This window comes from Harmonia axyridis, chromosome X (assembly GCF_914767665.1).
Source record: "Harmonia axyridis chromosome X, icHarAxyr1.1, whole genome shotgun sequence".
Lineage (NCBI taxonomy): Eukaryota > Metazoa > Arthropoda > Insecta > Coleoptera > Coccinellidae > Harmonia > Harmonia axyridis.
The window spans coordinates 19,250,440-19,272,723 of NC_059508.1; the positions used below are offsets into that span (position 1 = coordinate 19,250,440).

At 39.6% G+C, this 22,284-nt stretch overlaps 1 protein-coding gene and 1 long non-coding RNA gene across 2 annotated transcripts; one reads left to right on the forward strand and one right to left on the reverse strand.

Annotated features, from left to right (window-relative positions):
• Window positions 1–232: 232 nt before the first annotated feature.
• On the forward strand, window positions 233–1,424 carry LOC123685931. Its single transcript, XM_045625822.1, has 2 exons — window positions 233–1,133; window positions 1,195–1,424. Exon 1 carries the CDS (start codon window positions 250–252, stop codon window positions 1,054–1,056), a length of 807 nt encoding a protein of 268 aa, XP_045481778.1. The 5' UTR covers window positions 233–249; the 3' UTR covers window positions 1,057–1,133; window positions 1,195–1,424.
• Window positions 1,425–21,148: 19,724 nt separating this feature from the next.
• On the reverse strand, window positions 21,149–21,735 carry LOC123685932. Its single transcript, XR_006748386.1, has 2 exons — window positions 21,464–21,735; window positions 21,149–21,402 (listed from the first exon to the last, which is right to left on the reverse strand). It is a non-coding gene; the product is annotated as an uncharacterized LOC123685932 (long non-coding RNA).
• Window positions 21,736–22,284: the final 549 nt, after the last annotated feature.

Below are 22,284 nucleotides of genomic sequence, written 5' to 3' on the forward strand. Positions count from 1 at the left end.
TGTGTACTGAAAATTTGTGGAATTTTTGTAGACCAGGATGGAAGTTTGGTTTGCTGTGATGACATAACCTCAAAACTGTGTCAAGCAGAATTGGAAATCCAAAGTTTGCGGTCTCGTCTTATTAATCTTAACGAAGTGTGTTTTGAGAATTCCGTCTCCCAGATTGAAAGTTTAACTGAAGTAGATGAAACAGTTGGGCTGAACAATATTCGTAAAACCCCATTGCAAAATGACGAAATCAAAAATAATATGGAATATCAATATCTGAACATAATTATTGAAAGTAAGGACAAACTGATTGAGGAACTACAGGATAAGATAAAAATACTGAAGAATTATAATTATGTCTTAGAAAAAATCGGAGATAATCAAGGAAATTTTTCTGGTGAAAATTCACCTAGTATGGTGCCATCTACGAGATCTCCTACCGACTCTCATAAATCTGTGCAGAAGTCATTGTTACCGTCTCTTGTGTGTGGAAATGTAAAAAATTCAGATGAATCTGTGCATTCAGCCAAACAGGTGAATCAAGAAATGAACAAGGATAGCAGCGAAATTTCCGTCTCTTTATCTGAAGATAGAATAAAAATTAAAAATATGAAGTTTGGTAGTTCAAATGAATCAACGTCAACAAATAAACAAGGAAATACTGCCGTCAAACTTAGACAGATGTCAAAGAATGTCGTGAATCAACAAATACAAACAAACAAACCTGTTGTCAATTCGAAGACATCAAAGAATAAAAATAATAAATGGTCCATTATGGGAAAGGCAACAGATAGCAATATAAAGGCTATTCCTAAAAAAGTATCTCTTTTTGTTTCAAGGATCAATACTCAAACAACATCATTGGATTTCATAAGCATGGTGAAGCAGAATTTTGAGGAGGCTGTATGTACCCAGTTGCAATCTAAACATCCTGAATACTATCATTCCTATAAAGTCTCCATTAATGCAGAAAATCTAGAAAAAGCCAAATCATGTGATATCTGGCCGAGTGATGCTTATGTGTCGATGTTTTTCCACAGGAAAACCACACGAAAGGAACAAACATGACCAACAATAAAACTAAAGATGATACACACACCTTCCAAGTGTTACATTTGAATATTCAGGGACTGAGTCCCCATAAGGTAAATGAATGGGACCTGTTTCTCATGGAAAATAATATGTGTGATGCGATCTGTGTGACAGAGCACTGGCTGCCATTGGGGGTTGCAGACACATACTGCTCAAGTGGTTGGCACGTAGCTTCCAATTTCTCAAGAACAAGAAATAAACGTGGAGGTACGATGATTTTAAGTAGAAACCATGAATACGAAGTCCTAGGAAAAATAGTGGAGTTATCAGTAGAAGTTGATTGTGAAGTAGCTGCTATAAAGAAACAGGGGTTAACCCTGATATCAGTTTATCGTTCACCTGTAGGTAATTTCAATAATTTTATGAATATAATTGAAAATGTTTTGAATTTTGTAAATATTAATGATGATCTTGCTATTGCAGGTGATTTTAATGTGTGTTTTAATATAAATAGCAATAATGCACTGGACAGGAACGCAGAAGTACTGTTGGAGGTCTTTCAATCGTACGGTTTGAAGCAAACAATATATGAGCCAACGAGGAACAATAACTGCATTGATAACATTTTTGTAAGGTATTCGGGATCGAGCAGTTTTTTTCCCAAAATTTTGACAGTAGAGTTTTCTGATCACAAGGCACAGTGCATTAATATCCCAAGACCCTTAGCACTGACTAACTATATTACCAAAAACAGATACAGACCCTTAACTCAGGTAGGCTTTTGTATGATGCACAATATATTGAGCGAACAAGATTGGTCTTTTATATATGATGATTCATTGTCACCCAATGATTGTTTTGACGCTTTTCACAATCGGTTCATAGAAATTTTCCTCGAATCTTTTCCAGAGGTTGATATTAAAACCAGAACAAGCGACTCCGGGGTAAAATGGTTCTCTGGTAACATGGTAGCGATGAGGGAGAAAGTGAGACTTTACAATGACATGTATAATCACTTTAGAACTGATGACATAAAGATGGTGCGGAATAAAGTACGTAGTGAGTACAGAAAAGCTTTGCGCATGGCTCGAATGTCAGCAAATGATAATTTCATATTGAAATCAAATAATCCTGGCAAAAACATGTGGAAAATAATAAACAGGAAGAGACATCCTGAGGCAATTCCATCTATCCCTATAAGCTCCCAGGATTTTAATTCTTATTTTATTTCCTTACCCCATGAACTTGTAGATAATTTGCCAAAAACGGGAATTACTGAACCTAAGAATTTTACAGATACAAACTATCAATATAAAAATGGTTTTCGATTTCAGGAAGTGTCTTTCAATAATGTAAGAGATGCAATATGTTCCCTAAAGGGTAGTAAATCGAGGGACTACTACGGTTTATCAATATCACTCCTGAAAAGGAATATAAATCATTTAGTGAGGCCCCTCACTAGAATGGTGAACCGTTGCATTGAGGAGGGAGTTTTTCCAGATTGTTTGAAGGTGGCAAAAGTAATCCCTATACACAAAAAAGGTGATAAGAATGACAAAAAAAACTATCGACCGATTTCGCTACTCCCAATTTTCTCAAAAGTCTTTGAGAAAATAATCCATAATCAGGTAATGAACCATTTTGAGAGTGAAAATCTCTTATACAAAAATCAATTCGGATTTAGAAAGAAATCGAGAACATGTGATGCTATATTACGTTTTGTTGAATATACGCTTGACTGTTTTGAGAAGGGCTTGCTTTCACTATCAATATTTTTAGATCTGAGTCGAGCTTTCGACTGTGTTTCCCCGCAGGCTCTTCTAGACAAGCTGGCAAAGTATGGGTTCGATGAGATTAGTCTTAGACTAATTATATCATATTTCACAGACAGGAAGCAGAAGGTCTTTTGCAATGGTACATGGTCTGCAGAGGGTCTGTTAAGTCTTGGGGTACCACAAGGTTCCATATTAGGACCCCTATTATTCATAATTTTTATGAATGATTTCTCCTACTTCATGGCTATGTATGAACACCTACTGTGGGCTGATGACTCTGGAATTACAGTGGGGCATCGACAACTGCATGGGGTTGAACAGCTTGCGAGAGTGGCAGAGCTGAGAGCCAAGGAATGGTTCGTATCAAATATGCTAGTTTGCAATGCAGAAAAGACAGAAAGTATGTTGTTCAATTTGAGAGGGATTTCAAATCATACTACCAGTGAATCCGTCAGGTTTCTGGGAGTTTACCTAGATCCAAGTCTCACCTGGATCTCCCATGCCAATGAAATAGCATCCAAAATAATAAAAAATACCTTCCTGCTTCGTAACTTGGCCAACATTGTGTCAAAGGATGTTATCAAGGTTGCTTATCATAGTCTGGTCGAGTCACATCCGAGATACTGTGTACTGATCTGGGGTAACTGTTCTAGTAGGGAGGGTATTTTCAGATTACAAAGAACTACAGGGATGATTGCGTAGACGCCTTCAAAAAACTTAAAATCCTGACATTTCCCTCTATCTATATTTATGAATGTCTTGTTTATGCATATAATAATAACAGGGATCTTCCGAAGTTTGGTGATACCCATGATTATTACACACGATATAGAAACAACATTAAATCTAAGTATATGCGATTAGAAAAATCCAAGAATGGACCTAATTTCATTTCACATAAACTTTTTAATAAGATACCTGAAGAGGTGAAAAGGCTCAGTCTCCAAAAGTATAAGCAAACTGTTGGTGAATTTTTGCGGCAGCATGCGTTCTGGAGTGTCCAAGAGTTCCTGTCCAGTAGTTTGAATTTTAATCTCTTTTAAATTAATTTATTCGTTGTGTTGTAATGTTTGTAAGGAGGAATGGTATTTTATATCATTCATAGTCGTATTACTTTATTGGGTAATGCTTTTATATTTTGACAATGATACTATGTATCATTTAAGAATTGTATAACTTTATTGAGTTATTCCAATTTTAATCTCTTTTAAATTAATTTATTCTTTGTGTTGTAATGTTTGTAATGAGGAATGGTATTCTATATCATTCATAGTCGTATTACTTTATTGAGTAATGCATTTATATTTTATATTTTGACAATGATACTCTGTATCATTTAAGAATTGTATAACTTTATTGAGTTATTCCAACTATTTTTATATTCTGACATTGATGAGAAATGCTCTATACAATTTCGAAGTTATTACTTTATTGAATAATGCCTTTATATTTTGACAATGATACTTTGTATCATTTAAGAATTGTATAACTATATTAAGTTATCTCTATTATTTTTATATTCTGACAATGATGAGAAATGATTTATATCATTTCGAAGTTGTACTTTTTATCGAATCCTGTGACGTGTGCAATACAATGAATTTTTGTAAAAGAGCATCAATAAATTATCTATCTATCTATCTATCTATGTAATCAATGGAAAATGTTAGACTCCACTTGTAATCTTTGTTCTATAATATGTACCTACATTACAGCCAACTCTACTACTTCATTCATCTTGATTTTGCCATTGACAATAAATGAGAAGTATTCAATATAAATATCCATAATTGAATATCCTGTTTCTTTCAACTCACCTAATTTGTTTTCACATTAAAACAATTATGGCACTCTTGGAAGTATGTCAATCATATGCTCTAGGATGAATTTATGGAATAGCAAAAGAATAAAAGTATTCAATCTCAATCACATGAATATTTGTCTAGTATGTACCTAGTGGTATGTTTCGATGTTAGTTTGAATGAACTGAAGAAGAATACAGTAATGTTCGATAGCTGCTCTCTTTAGTGGGATATTGATTGTTGTCATTATAATGGGACTATTTTGTGAAAACTTTTTTAAACATGGGCTTTATGGGTGATCTGGACTTTTCAAAATAGAATGTTGATTTTAATGAAGTATCTTCTTATTATCAGAGCTGTGTCAAAGCTCAGTAATTTGTAATCAAATAAAGGAATTGAGGTGAGCTTATTCAAATAACTTCATTTTCAAACTGAGTTGGCTAGTACTTCAATTCTAAAATCTGAGACATGACATCATAGTAAATATTCATGTCTGTATTTTTTTTTCACAACAGAACAGAGTGCCAAATTACCCAATTTCTTGAATTTCACAGATAATTTTTTTTTTAAATCAAGTTACTCGAAAACGGCGCTTTGTAGGAGGAAATATGAAGAATACTTCTATTTTTCAAATTAGCCAAATATTCTTGAATAAACGTTCAAATTACTTTTAAAAGTTGGGTTCTTCGAATTTCTGGTATTTTTATGGTATGTTATTTCCTAATGAAGAAACTGAAATATGTGTATGGAATCTTGTGTTCGGAAAATATGTATCATGTCAAGGAAGAGCTATATTCCAAAAATCATTTCCTTCAATAGAACCAGTTACGAGATGTAGCCGAAAATCACATTTTTTTATCGATTTTCAACAGCCTGTATCTTTCTAACCGGGCCGAATCGGAAAAAACGGTAAAGGAAAAAAGTGTTTCTTTTGACCTCAGGAATCTTCGGTTAGAATATGTACAAGTCAAAGACTCACCCTGTATATCGCTGAGATATTTTGGTGTGAGAAATAATAAGATTCAGATGACAAGATTCAGTGGAAAACGACATATTTAGTAGTTTGCTTCTATTTTTATGGAGTATTTTGTCCTCCTGAACATTCATAGGGACATTGATGTTGACGAGGACGCTGTGATTACAAGGTTTTCAAAGGGTTCAAAGTTTTAAAGACCAAATTAGATTTTGTGTTGCAGTTGCCAATTGTCTTCTTATTTTTCATATTGAACAATCGATTTACTATTGAATTATTTTTTCAATTTCTACCAGAATGGTTTGAACCCTGATAAGTAAATAATGATATTATAATACAACAAAAACATAAGGGTACAACTTTTTTTGCGAAATTCGAGGCTTTATTGTAAAAAACTGGTTAAACATTTAAAATTCAAACTATTGCACATCGCTGGTCACTACTTTCTCCCATCTTTCGGACAGCGTACGAATTGAAAAAACTGATCATCTTGAAGCGATCCACGAATCGATCCAAGTTTTTACTTCTTCATAAGATCGGAAGTGTTGGTCAGCCAGGCCGTGTGCTATTGATCGAAACAAGTGATAGTCCGTGGGAGCAACGTCTGGAGAATACGTCGGGTGGGGTAGGAAATCCCATTTCAACGTTTCCAAGTATATCTTGACTACTTTCGCAACATGGGGTCGAGCATTGTCATGCAGTAAAATCAATTCATCTTCTCTGTCGTTGTCTTGCGGCGGTTTGTCTTTCAATGCTCGGAACAAACGCATTAATTGCGTTCGATAACGATTCTTTCAGTCATAATACACTACGCCGAGCTGGTCCCACCAAATACTGAGCATGACCTTAGAACCGTGAATATTCGGTTTGGCCGTCGATCTGGAAGCATGGTCGGGATATCCTCATGATTTTATGCAGTTGGGATTATCGTAATGAACCCATTTTTCGTCTCCAGTCCCAATCCCATGCAGAAACCTTTCCGTCTTTGCCTTGCAAGCAGCTGTTCACAAGAAAATAAACGCCGTTCAAACACCTCGCGGCTTCAACTCGTACCGCACCCAATTTCCTTGTTTCTGAATCATTCCTATGACTTTCAGGCGTTTTGAAATGGCTTTTAGTGTCACTCCTATTGATCCTGCCAATTATTGTTGCGTTCGACATGAGTCTTGATCAATTATTGCCTCCAATTCTGCATCTTCAAAAACCTTCTTTCTTCCACCGCGATGCTGGTCTTCGACATCAAAATCACCATTCTTGAAGCGTTGAAACCACTCTTGTTACGTTCTTCCACCAATATCGGTCTCACTATAGGTATTTGAAAGCATTCGATGTACCTCAGCCGCAGATTTCTTCATATTTTATTAGAAAATTAAAACCTCCCGCAAATGACGAGAATTTGGCTCGTAAGCTGACATGGTTAATCGTGAATAACTTTATGATGCAGACACAAATCGACTAACATGTCGATGGCGTTATGTTCACAAATACCCAAACCTATTGTATGACATCTACGATATATTTATTTCTATTACCACTTACCGTTACAGCCATCTATTGCAAAACGGCGGAAGCAAAGTTGTACGCCTTATATAAATATTCATATGAATATCTAAATATAAATATTTTTGAGGGGTTAGGCTTGATATCGGTGTAATCTGGGATTTGGTCCCATAGAAAAACTCGAAGCCCATAATGGCGAACCCCCTCAAAATTTAAGGCTAGGACCGCCCTTGATTTGTCGTCATGGAAAGTTATCTGCATCAAATATTTTCATGTGACCAAGGGCGAAACGGTATATTCTAGGAAAAAAATCATATAGAATTCCACCCTAGAATCAGCATAGTATACCGAGTGAATCGTCTGAAATCAGCTAACGATACAAGGTTTCGGAAAAAAAAAGCTTTTATTTTTTAGCTGGATACCCAGTGAAGGATCTACCGGCATAGTGGCGGGGTCCAAGAGGCGGAGCCCATTCGGCGAGCAGAGCGAGTTGTATTTCATAACACTGAAAGTTTCATTAACGACAATCGATATTTAACAGACCAGTTCCATGAATTACGTATTCATGTCTGCAATTGATTCAATGTAAATTCCATTTATTGTTCATTCGACTGTGATTTCAGCTGCAGATACAGTTCGATTTTGGCTAATTCGTTCATCACCCACACTCATCCGTTTCTCAGTGGAGTTTTACGTCCGTACAACATCAGGTTTTGAAAGATTCACGTCATTACAATAAATAAATGAGGAAATTCTGGTATTTGAATAGGAGATCGATATTTCCAATTTTCAAGCGGTGTACGTAAGACTAGAGGTTTAGGACAGCTTTGATGGATGTGTAATTATTTTTCTTAATGAACCGGGATATTTCGATGGAAAAACATTCCTGAATCTGACAGTATCTTTTATATCCAATATTATGTAAATACATGTCCTCCTTTCGGATATTCTTCAGGAAACTCTAAAAGCTAAATGAATAAAATGCAGTTGAAAAATGAGAAAAGCATCAAACACCAAAAGCAAATATTTACAATGCGACACGGTACGGAACGAGAACTAAGCGAGGTGAGCAGGTGGCGTATATCAAGCAGCAGAAATGAGTAAGCAGTGAGCAAGCAAATTGAGCGATGATAAAAACGGTTTAGTGCGGACAAGCGTGAAAAGCATGCAGATTGGCGTGTGAAATGCAGTCTAATAAGTCAGATGTGACTACCTATCCTGTGTTCCGTACGGTCCGGTTCAATACCTCTTTATTAGAAACAGCAAGCCTGAACAATATCTTCGAATCAGGTCTTGTATCGGCGCATCCACCAAAAATTGATATTAAGTCAGACTGGGCAGGGTGACTCACCGAAATGACCACGGTGATCAGTGAATCGGAAATACGCGACCTCTCTCCACAAGATAAGGAATTCCGTCTGGTGGTCCCAAATAAGAGTTGCTCGCAATAAGGGACCCGACACACGAATTCCACTTGAGAAAGTTGGGTCTTAGAAACAGATTTCAATCAGGGTATTTGTCGGCGCATCCACCAAAATAAATCTCAGGTCGGACTGGGCAGGGTGACTCACCGAAATGACCACGGTGATCCGTGAATCGGAAATAAGCGACCCCGCTCCACAAGATAAGGAATTCTGTCTAGTGGTCCCAAATAAGAGTTGCTCGCAATGAGGGACCCGACACACAGATTCCACCTGAGAAAGTTGGGTCTTAGAAGCAGATGTCAATCAGGGTATTTGTCGGCGCATCCACCAAAATAAATCTAAGAAATAAATTTCGTTCGGGGTATACTCTGGCGCATCCACCAATTCTAGACTCGAGTCAGACCGGACAGGGTAAATAGCCGAAAAGGCTGCTGTGATCCGGAGATCGGAATAAAGCGACCCCTCTCCCCAAGATAAGGAGTTATGCCTGGTAGTTCCAAATAAGAGTTGCTCGCAATAAGGAACCGGACAGACAAACTCCACTTGAGAAAGAAAGATCTAAGAAATAAATTTCACTCAGGGTATACTTCGGCGCATCCACCAATTCACGAATCGAGTCAGACCGGACAATGTAATTAGCCCAAAACACCGCGGTGATCCGGAGATCGGAAATTAGCGACCCCTCTCCTCAAGATAAGGAGTTCTGCCTGGTAGTTCCAAATAAGAGTTGCTCGCAATAAGGAACCGGACAGGCAAACTCCACTTGAGAAAGAAAGATCTAAGAAATAAATTTCGCTCAGGGTATACTTCGGCGCATCCACCACCTCAAGACTCGAGTCAGACCGGACAGGGTAATTAGCCCAAAAGACCACGGTGATCCAGAGATCGGAAATTAGCGACCCCTCTCCGCAAGATAAGGAGTTCTGCCTGGTAGTTCCAAATAAGAGTTGCTAGCAATAAGGAACCGAACAGACAAACTCCACTTGAGAAAGAAAGATCAAAGAAATAAATTTCACTTACGGTATACCTAGGCGCATCCACCAATTAACGACTCGAGTCGGACCGGACAGGGAAATTAACCTTAAAGACCGCAGTGATCCGGAGATCGGAAATAAACGACCCCTCTCCCCAAGATAAGGAGTTCTGCCTGGTAGCTCCAAATAAGAGTTGCTCGCAATAAGGAACCGAACAGACAAACTCCACTTGAGAAAGAAAGATCTAAGAAATAAAATAAATTACAAATAAATCACACTCGGAAAGTATCGATGGAACACAGGAAAGTCACCGATAATACAGACAGGAATAAAACGGTTCTTACCAATCCTAAGAATTTCCCACTTCACTACACGAATTCAAATTCTTTTCGTGTACGGGCTAAGTGTCAAATTTACGAATATAAAATACGGCACTAAAACGTCCAACGTTCAAAAGAAAAATTGCAAACTAAAAATTAAACTCTAAATTGTTACTCAAGAAAATCCGCTCAATAACTATGAAAATATATAGCTCGAAGACGCCGACAGGAGTAAATCGGAAAATATCTTGATACTTCGAAGACACCGGCAAGAATAATCCTCCTTTTCCGAAATATTTCACTTGTAATCTCGGTTGGAAGGGGAAAATTTCGAGTCTCGAAATCGGCGGTGTACCTATGAAAAACGAACGACAACATGTAAAAAAGAACATATTGAAGAGATAACGTCTATCGCGTTGTCGCTCGAAAGTTTTTATACATAGGCTGATATTTTAAATTGCATCGTTATATTTTCATGAAATAAATAAATCAGAAATTATTCCAAATGAAAATTTTTGAATTGGACGAAAAATACCTTCACTGCTCTCAATTAAAATTTTATTTTCACCTACTCAGATGACTGGTAGAATAATGATGGAATTCTAAACCTGGGGCAAATTATACTGAGTGATTCTGATGAAATAATTATTGAATTCTAAACCTGGGTAAATTATACCAGGTGATTCTAATAAAATAATTATTGAATTCTTAACCTGGGCTAAATTATACCGGGTGATTCTAGTAACGAATTTCACTTCCCCAAAAAAAACGAAAGTTTTTTTTTTGTCACCACCTGCTACCCCGCTGTTCAACTATCTATTGGCAGACGGCCAATATAACCCCTAGATGAATCTTCAATGACCAGTGATGGAGGTTCGTCGCGAGTCGCAGCAGCTCGCATTGGATTTCAATGGACTCGGGGTTGGGCTGGTCTGATCTCGCTTGCTGATTGCGGGTTTCTTCAGCCCGCGATGGCTCCTCTTGCCGCCTCGTTTGGACTCGACTATCTTGGGGGAACTCTTTCGGGCACAAGTATTCCCTGGACATTACCCCCTCGCAGTCTTGGCCAGTAGTCGAATGCTTCTACCACCAGCTCGTCTAGGCGCACTAACATGGAATCCACAAACCTGACATTGAATAGGTCCTACTACTTTCTAGACATGTCTATTCTGAAACATAAAAGGATTAGCGACCATTCGTATGGATCCCTCCACGACCAACGACTACCCACTTCGGACTCCAACATAAGGACATCTTGATGGACGGCCTCACACTCTGGGAGTCCAAATTCGCATTGTGGTCACATCTACAGAAGAGGCGGATGATGTGACCGCCAAAGATCGGGGCTTCTCAGAAAACGAGGGGCTAACACGGTTACATCTTATTGGCATGCTCTTCACCTAGCTCATCCTCGTGGAACGGTTTCAAATCTTTCACGTGGATATGACGGAGGCATTTACCCAAGCCGCTTTTCAAGTCGTAAACCACTGGAGATATGACCTTGGTAACGGTATACAGACCAGAATATTTGGGCGCTAATTTAGATGCAAAGCCCTCTGCCGCCGAAGACAACGGATGTTCCCGGCGCAAAACTTTGTCACCTACCCGGCACGACCACGCTCTCCTTCGGAGATTATAATACCGACTCTGTTGGTTGAATGCACGAGCCAACTGGAGATTAACAAACTCCCGGTTCTCTTGGAGTCGCTTGATGCGATTTGCGTATTGGTCTACCCCTTGGACCTGTGGTTCCTCCGTTGATTTCTCTGCGTCACCTTTGGCTCCTGATGTCCGACGGTTCGTTTCTGGGGAGTGTACCTCCCGACCGAAACTCAGGAACGCCGGTGTGAATCCGGTGGACTCATGTTTGGCAGAATTCAACGCGAAAGTCAGTTCTCCCACTCGCTCATCCCAGGAGCGATGATCCTGCTCGCAGAATTGTGCTATCATGGTTTTGATGGTCTGGTTAGCTCTTTCCGCGGGAATGCACTGCGGCGAATAGACCGGAGCAAATCTATGTTGCATACCCAAACTCTTCAGGTTTTCCCTAAATAGACGTCCGTCGTATTGAGAACCATTGTCGCTAATTACGGTCTTTGGACATCCAAATTTCAGCAACACTAGATCGTAAAACGCCTGGAACACACCTTTACCCGTGGCTGCCCGGAGTGGTTTGCATTCGATCCACTTCGAGAATCGGTCCTGGAACATCACGAGGAAAGTATTACCCCTTTTGGAACGAGGTAATGGGCCTATTAGATCCGTGCAGACAGTATGCCATGGTTCGGTGATGTGGTACGGTTGCATTTTCCCTGGGGGTTTCTGTTGGCAAACCTTGTACCTCTGGCATTGCTTGCACCTTCGAACGTATTGGGCTGCTTCACGGAACATCCCAGGCCAATAGTAGCTTTGGGCCACTCGAGATATGGTCTTTGCGACTCCCAAGTGACCAGCCACCGGCTCATCATGGTTCTCCCGCAGTATCGACTGCCGATCCTCGGTCGGGATGCACAGTTTCCACGGTGTTCCCATCTCCGTTTCCGTGAAGTCGTCGGCGCTCCAAAAATATCTATATAACCTTCCCTCCTGTATCCGGTAATCTGGAAATTCCGCAGGATTCTTCGAGACCTCCTGGTATTTCTTGGTATACCACGGGCATCGGTTCGTGTTCTTAACCACATAGACCTGTTCCTCGATTTTCTGCATCTTGGGCTTACTCGGACGGTATCTAGGCTTTTTCGGTTTAACCTTTAGTTGGGCCATTCTCGTTCCTTCGGAACCTTCAAGTTCCTTCTCCGGGAACTTCTGAACGACTCGTATTTCCTGTCGGTGCAAGGAACTGATCGACGAGTTGTACGGCATGGAGATCGGCGAAACGGCTCTCTTCAGCAACTTGCCCTTGAGGAAGCACTGCGAGGTACGGAAATAAATCTTGAAATCGTGCGAAGCCAGCAGGTCCATTCCTAGGACCAGATCCATCGGTAGATGGGGCACCAAATGGAGTCGAGATTTGATCTCCTCCTCCCCAAACCGAATTATGGGCTCGTACATCTTTTTCACGGTGATTGAACTTCCGTCGGCCACTGTGGCCACCATATCTGCGATCTCCGATGGAAAAACTCTCATCCTCCTGCATGCCTCTGCTGCCTTTTTGCTCAAAAAGGACTTAGACGCACCAGTGTCTAGCAGGGCTGCCACGGACTGTTTTCCGATGTGGACAGCGACTATTGGCCGGTTATCCTGCGTGTACGCTGACTGCTTGATTGGGGATGCCATGGAACGGAACTGTCTCTTCCCCGCGGGGCAGCTCCGCTCTAGTTTTCCGAACATCGGCAATCCCTGGACATCACGCCTTGCTTCCCACATCGGGAACAAAACAGCCTCGGCGTTGATTGACACTCCCTTCTCAAGTGTCCGACCTTACCACAACGCCAGCATTGAAGTTCTCGGAGCCTGGTGTCTTCGAACCGAACGACCTTCGCATCACGGGGTGGTGGGCCTCCAGGTTTGACTCCAACGGATGTAGACTCCCTCTTTGGTGTTTCATTCCGGGCCTTAGGCGTCGACTTTGGTACATTTTCCGGTGGCTTCATTTCTTCCGGCCTCTTGGACGGTGGGAACTCGACGGTCAAGGTCTGTGGAGGTTTTCGGCGAGGTCTTCCATATACCAGGTGTGGATCATCGATTAGACCTTTATAAGCTGGAGGTGGAGTGTATTGGTCCGCATGCCACTGAACCAACTCAAACACCTTTCCTTTGAACAACAGCTGGGCATAATTGTTGATCTCTTGAAAAGCCAGTGCCTTCTGCAGATTCGGCAACAGACGCTTCCTGATCATATTCACCTGTTCTTCTTCAGGAGGTCGCTTTGTAGTCAACTTCAAAAACAGGTTTTGCATCCTTGTGACGAACATCAACAGCTTTTCGTCCTCCCCCTGAGTTCGTTTCCTTATTTCCTCTAGAAGCGTTTCCTCGTAGTCGAGGGGGAGGAAAGCTTCACGCAGTTGCTCCTTGAAGTCTTCCCAACCTCTGAATGTACCTCTCCTGGGAATATACCAATCCCTGGCATCCTTCCGTAGTAACTCGAAGATAGATTCGAAGAGGTACTGTCGAGTAACCTTGCGAGTTTCGGCTAGATGTTCGACCTCCTGCAGGAATGCGTTAACGCTGGTTGATCCATCGAATTGTATATTCCACTTATAAACAGGTACGGCTGGCTGATTAAATGATCTATCCATTCCAGTCCTGTTGTCCTGTCCTGTTCTGCCTCGCTCCAAACTATCTGATCTGCCTAGATCAGCTCGACCTCCCGTAGCCGTCGTGCGGGCTACATCCTCCTCGGTATCTCTCGAATCCTCGGGTACTAAAAATGGGAACGAAATTCTCCGAGTCGACTCAGCCACCACCGGCCTATTCCCTCGCATGAGCGGTCCAGAAGTTTCATCTGTTCTACAGGGACTAGTGAAGTTTAATCGTCGACGGACAGCTTCACAAGCCCTGTTGTGTAACCGCCGGAAGAAATTCAATGAGAAACCTCCCTCGCTATCTTCCTGCTGTAAAATCTGCGTTTGGTCTCCCTTGAAGGTGCCGGTGGTTTGTTGGTCTTCCATGGGAGGATCCTCGAAGGAGATAAGACTTACTTCTCTTTCCGGTTGAGATGCTTCACCCAGCTCAGGGTTTTCCGAAACATCCCCCATCCCGTTCCGGGTAACTTTAGCTCTGGCCAAGACCACGGCGTCTCCCAGCATCTCGTCTGTTTGTTTCCATAACTCAGACAGCTCGTCGGCCTTGGCCTGCTCCTCCATCGTAGTCGGTCTCACCAGGCTGAGACGGTTCTGTAGGTGTATGAGTCTACTCCTTATACGAGGCTCCTCATTCGCGGTGTTCTCCTCGTCAAAAGCTTGAACATGTTCCACCAAGCTTCTCAGGATTCGACTGGCATCGTTCAGTTCTTCCTCGGTGTCTCTTTCCATGGGACAGAACTGTACATCCTGTGCCAACACCTTCCTTAGTTCCTTTCGGTTTTCCTGTACGGTTCTGCCAGCTCTACGGCCACGAGCCTCCAGCTCCCATCTCAACTCTTCCGCTCTCAATCTGTTCACCTCCATTATCCTCTGAAAAATATTCTACACAAAAAATACTCTAAAGGGCTCTTCTGTCAGTCCTATAGCAAAAAAAAAATCAGGTCCCTGCTCGGGCGCCAATTTGTGACGGCGACTTTCTGCGACTTTCTTCGGATTGTTGATTGTTTACTATTTCCCTTCTATATTACCTCGGGCGCCAATTGCGATAGGTTTTATAAGGTCGCAATTCCTTACGTCGCTCACTTTTATCGACCCTGGGTAGCTTTTAAACAGTTGGAGAAGGGTTCGAGTCAATCTAAGGTAAGAGCGATTGACCAGTGGTGATTTATTTCGCTAAATGGCAGTAAATGTCTATGAAATAAATAAAAGACACCCTGACGAAACACACTATATTTAACAATATCCGTTCCCTTATGTACAACACCAAATTATATACAATACTATCCTATATATACAATAATGCAAAAGGCTACTAAACACCAAAAGCAAATATTTACAATGCGACACGGTACGGAACGAGAACTAAGCGAGGTGAGCAGGTGGCGTATATCAAGCAGCAGAAATGAGTAAGCAGTGAGCAAGCAAATTGAGCGATGATAAAAACGGTTTAGTGCGGACAAGCGTGAAAAGCATGCAGATTGGCGTGTGAAATGCAGTCTAATAAGTCAGATGTGACTACCTATCCTGTGTTCCGTACGGTCCGGTTCGATACCTCTTTATTAGAAACAGCAAGCCTGAACAATATCTTCGAATCAGGTCTTGTATCGGCGCATCCACCAAAAATTGATATTAAGTCAGACTGGGCAGGGTGACTCACCGAAATGACCACGGTGATCAGTGAATCGGAAATACGCGACCTCTCTCCACAAGATAAGGAATTCCGTCTGGTGGTCCCAAATAAGAGTTGCTCGCAATAAGGGACCCGACACACGAATTCCACTTGAGAAAGTTGGGTCTTAGAAACAGATTTCAATCAGGGTATTTGTCGGCGCATCCACCAAAATAAATCTCAGGTCGGACTGGGCAGGGTGACTCACCGAAATGACCACGGTGATCCGTGAATCGGAAATAAGCGACCCCGCTCCACAAGATAAGGAATTCTGTCTGGTGGTCCCAAATAAGAGTTGCTCGCAATAAGGGACCCGACACACAGATTCCACCTGAGAAAGTTGGGTCTTAGAAGCAGATGTCAATCAGGGTATTTGTCGGCGCATCCACCAAAATAAATCTAAGAAATAAATTTCGTTCGGGGTATACTCTGGCGCATCCACCAATTCTAGACTCGAGTCAGACCGGACAGGGTAAATAGCCGAAAAGGCTGCTGTGATCCGGAGATCGGAATAAAGCGACCCCTCTCCCCAAGATGAGGAGTTATGCCTGGTAGTTCCAAATAAGAGTTGCTCGCAATAAGGAACCGGACAGACAAACTCCACTTGAGAAAGAAAGATCTAAGAAATAAATTTCACTCAGGGTATACTTCGGCGCATCCACCAATTCACGAATCGAGTCAGACCGGACAATGTAATTAGCCCAAAACACCGCGGTGATCCGGAGATCGGAAATTAGCGACCCCTCTCCTCAAGATAAGGAGTTCTGCCTGGTAGTTCCAAATAAGAGTTGCTCGCAATAAGGAACCGGACAGGCAAACTCCACTTGAGAAAGAAAGATCTAAGAAATAAATTTCGCTCAGGGTATACTTTGGCGCATCCACCAATTCTAGACTCGAGTCAGACCGGACAGGGTAATTAGCCCAAAACACTGCTGTGATCCGGAGATCGGAAATTAGCGACCCCTCTCCTCGAAATAAGGAGTTCTGCCTGGTAGTTCCAAATAAGAGTTGCTCGCAATAAGGAACCGGACAGACAAACTCCACTTGAGAAAGAAAGATCTAAGAAATAAATTTCGCTCAGGGTATACTTCGGCGCATCCACCACTTCAAGACTCGAGTCAGACCGGACAGGGTAATTAGCCCTAAACACCGCGGTGATCCGGAGATCGGAAATTAGCGACCCCTCTCCTCAAGATAAGGAGTTCTGCCTGGTAGTTCCAAATAAGAGTTGCTCGCAATAAGGAACCGGACAGACAAACTCCACTTGAGAAAGAAAGATCTAAGAAATAAATTTTGCTCAGGGTTTACTCCGGCGCATCCACCAATTCACGACTCGAGTCAGACCGGACAGGGTAATTAGCCCAAAAGACCACGGTGATCCAGAGATCGGAAATTAGCGACCCCTCTCCGCAAGATAAGGAGTTCTGCCTGGTAGTTCCAAATGAGAGTTGCTAGCAATAAAGAACCGAACAGACAAACTCCACTTGAGAAAGAAAGATCAAAGAAATAAATTTCACTTACGGTATACCTAGGCGCATCCACCAATTAACGACTCGAGTCGGACCGGACAGGGAAATTAACCTTAAAGACCGCAGTGATCTGGAGATCGGAAATAAACGACCCCTCCCCCCAAGATAAGGAGTTCTGCCTGGTAGCTCCAAATAAGAGTTGCTCGCAATAAGGAACCGAACAGACAAACTCCACTTGAGAAAGAAAGATCTAAGAAATAAAATAAATTACAAATAAATCACACTCGGAAAGTATCGATGGAACACAGGAAAGTCACCGATAATACAGACAGGAATAAAACGGTTCTTACCAATCCTAAGAATTTCCCACTTCACTACACGAACTCAAATTCTTTTCGTGTACGGGCTAAGTGTCAAATTCACGAATATAAAATACGGCACTAAAACGTCCAACGTTCAAAAGAAAAATTGCAAACTAAAAATTAAACTCTAAATTGTTACTCAAGAAAATCCGCTCAATAACTATGAAAATATATAGCTCGAAGACGCCGACAGGAGTAAATCGGAAAATATCTTGATACTTCGAAGACACCGGCAAGAATAATCCTCCTTTTCCGAAATATTTCACTTGTAATCTCGGTTGGAAGGGGAAAATTTCGAGTCTCGAAATCGGCGGTGTACCTATGAAAAACGAACGACAACATGTAAAAAAGAACATATTGAAGAGATAACGTCTATCGCGTTGTCGCTCGAAAGTTTTTATACATAGGCTGATATTTTAAATTGCATCGTTATATTTTCATGAAATAAATAAATCAGAAATTATTCCAAATGAAAATTTTTGAATTGGACGAAAAATACCTTCACTGCTCTCAATTAAAATTTTATTTTCACCTACTCAGATGACTGGTAGAATAATGATGGAATTCTAAACCTGGGGCAAATTATACTGAGTGATTCTGATGAAATAATTATTGAATTCTAAACCTGGGTAAATTATACCAGGTGATTCTAATAAAATAATTATTGAATTCTTAACCTGGGCTAAATTATACCGGGTGATTCTAGTAACGAATTTCACTTCGTTACAACGCCAACAGAATAAAAACAACTTAATTATCTTTGGATTGAAGAAGAGGAGTGAAGAAGTAACTACAGCACTTGTTTGTGAGGAACTCACTCGACTGTTAGAAATTGGGTTGGTGGAATCTGATATAGGTGACCTTTATCCTCTAGGAAAAACGAAAAATTGTCCCATAAAAATTGAACTGATTTCACATTTAAAGAAGAAGCTCATTTTTAAAAACACGAAAAAGTTGAAAAATACCGGTGTATCCATAGCAAATGACCTAACTTTGCAGCAACGGGAGGAAATAAAAACATTGAATAAATTCCTCAAAAACGCAAGACAAGAAGGACAAGAAGCATATATCAGGGGTAATAAAGTAGTAATTGGGAAGAACATATATACATTAGAAGACCTAGAAAACACTGGAGAGGAGGTCAAATCCAGTAGTGCACCCCATACACCTTTAAGAGACCGAAAACAGAGTTCCTGTGAAAGAGTTAGCAGCGATTCCACAGGGGGGGAGACAAACGGACCATCCTGCAAAATTCCATCAATACACGAGAGAGCAATCAAAAAAACTACTCCGCAGTTGACCACCCATAAGAAGATCTATACATCGAAGGAAAAATCCGCGAAAGAAGGTGCAACCGAAGCGATGAAACTTCGGAGCAGACCGATGCCCGAAAATTAAAATGTACGTAGAATAATTTGTCCCTCTTTCCATCCATTTTCCAGCGGGATACGTGTGGCGTTCGGAGTTTCAAATTGTATATATAGGTAACGACATAAAAAGAGCTAAACTATTTAAAAAGTATGGATAGGTTTATCAGGGATTATCAAAACGAAGACTATAACACTAAAATAATTGAAAATGTACATAAAATTGATAAAAATATAATTAGTAAGAATTTTAAGCTATTTCAAATGAACATACGGAGCATACAATAGTATATTATTTCACAAGGAGGAGAAGTGTCACTTTTCATGGCGAGCTTATGTTTCCCCGCCGAACGGAGTGAGGCGGGGAATTTAAGCGAGCCATGAAAAGTCACTTCAACTCCGAATGAAATATGCTATTTTTTTTTCAAACGTTTTGTAATTCATACAATCAAATTCTGAACAAAATCGTACGAAAATATATCAGATTTGCACAGCTCTCATGGTTACATTTCATCATTTTATGTTGGTACTTCCGACTCTCCGTCAGCCTTCACGGATTTATCTGTCACTTCATCGTTTATTTTCATTTCTGCTCAGAAGTCAAGTCGTGAACAATAACAAATACAAAATACAATATCTACTCTACATCTAGTAATATCGAAATTCCTGGAACTTTCCTAAATAGAAATATAACAAGTAGATCCTGTGTTATCTCGAACTCATCTAATAGTATAGAAGAAGATGTATCATAAAATGGAAGGTAGAATCAAGCAAAATTATTACATCTCGTATGGCTCTACTATTTACATTTATTTTGCAGAACTGTTGAACTCTCCAGGGTGAAAAGATTCGAAAATACTATTATGTACAATCCACACATAAGTATTTATATTTTTATATATTTAATAACTGCATTGGATATCCAAAAGGATTGAAATAACTAGAAATATTTTTGATGGAGAATATTGTTTACAATGTTTTCTTTACGGATAAGTTATCGTAAAGAATTGATGAAATATATTGTAACATAACTAACCTAACAATTTTAGCAGATATATAATTAGTGTTCAGGATAAATGATTGAGAGAATTATAATTCTCATCAACAATATGAATGCACTTATATTTTTGATTACTAAAGAAGAATTACTGCAATTGTGCTAATATGTGATTTTATGAAAATAAATGAGATTTGTTTTGATATATTCTATTCATTCTATAATAATTTGAAGATTGAATGAACTCTCAGTCCATATTTTTGAAAGTACAATTATTGAGAACTTTGATTGTTACATTAGAATGCATAATATATGTCTGCATTGAATGATAATCCAGGTATGAAGTGGTTACGTTTGTCGATGCAAGAATATAGCTAGCCAAAATTTTAGCAATATCCAGTTTTTTCTGTGCTGCAGTTCTACATAACTTTCAGCAACAGAAGAGCTCTTCCATCCTCCATGTCATTTCAAGGATGTTATATTTTCTCCTTTATTTAGCAGGTGAGAGGTAGATAATTATTTATTGTTATACTGCTCAACTCGATTCTTCTGAATGCACTAGAATATCTGATAATTAATATTATCTGCAATTTTGTCCCAAAATTATGATCATGTCCTGCCAAAATTCAGATAAGATAAGATGTGATAATATTGAGGATGATATAAATACATATCTTGACATCGAGGAATTCAAAAACTTTTCTATGTCTTCAAATTCTAAAACCTCAGATTTTTTTGGAATATATTTTCTTGACAAAGATTTCAATAAAGGTTGTCATTTCGAATAATTCGATTTCGAAAATCAATATTATGTTATCGGTTGAGTACCTATACAACAATACAACGAATGGGTTTTCTCTTCCACAAATTTGACCACATTGAGCCATCAACTTTTGAACATAATTCTAACCGTCCATTACTATATGGTTTCAATTTTCATAATGCAACATTAATCAATTGTACAGTACAATATAACTTTGGTCAATAAAAATGACGTTTGAATTAGAATTATTCATTCTTGTCCTTAGTAACCAATTAATCATTTCCTTAGCAACCACTTTTCCCTCCGCCGGAGGGAAAAGTATTTTTCCCCCCGGCGGAGGAAAAGTAGAACTTTTCGATGATCTTGTCAGTCGAGAAAAGACGTTGTTATTGTACGTTTTAAAAAAAAAAAATTTTGATGAGTTGAAAATACTAATGGAGATGACTAAACTACAATATGAGGTTATAAATTTAACAGAAACATTTCATGTAGAGAATATAGACCTATATAATATACCAGGATATAATATTGTTTATAATGAAGGAAAATTTAACAAAAATGACGGTGTATTAGTATATATCAAAGAAAACATTAATTATAAATGCCAAATAATCAAAATTGATTACTCTAACTTATTAGATATTGATATAAAAACGTCGAATGGAGAAAACTTCAAACTGTCCGCCATATATCGGTCGCCAGGGACAGCTTTAGAGTCGTTCAACATTGAGATAAGGAAATACCTACAAAAGATAAGTTTAAAAATGAAACATATTATTGCTGGCGATATGAATATAAACTTACTCAGTCATGACAATGTAGTAGAGGAATATAAGAACATTTTATCTTCATATGGGTTCGCCTCTATGATAAATCTTCCAACTCGTCCAGACAGCGGAACTTGTCTCGATCATTTTTTTGTGAGAGGTTTTAACCCCGGAGGTGACGATGCTGATGCTGACATTCTACAGTATCTCGTTACAGATCATTATCCTGTCATTTTGGGCCTAGATCTAAAAATTAAATATAAAAACAAAAATCGCAAAATAGAAAAAAAATATATTAATTATTGTATGCTAAAAAAAAAACTGAAAAATGAATCTTGGCTAAGGGTGTATGAACATGATGAGGTAGATGGGATTGCGGATAGCTTCATTCATATTTTAACTGAATATATGGAGGAGTGCACAACCACGGTCACCATAAAAAAAAACCAAAGAAGGAGAAAAATGGGGATGACAGCATCAATTTGTAAATTTATTCAGTACAAGAATGAACTGTATTGTAGATTGAAAAAAGAACCAAATAATCCAATTTTGAAACATGAATATACAAGGTGCAAAAATGACGTCCAAAAAAAAATTAGGGAAGCTAAACTAAATTATTTTCAGAAACGTGTTCGAGAGGGTTCGGAGTCGAGGGCGTTGTGGGACTGTGTGAGGGATATATGTAATGAACATAAATCTGAAACAAAAATAAATCACCTACAAACAGAAGATAAACAAAAAATTGAGGATGATTTTGAGATCGCACAAGCTTTCAATGAGTATTACACAAATCTAGGTGAAACATATTCTAGCAAAATAAAAACTCCCGATGATTTCCTCGAAACCGATTTTAAAATT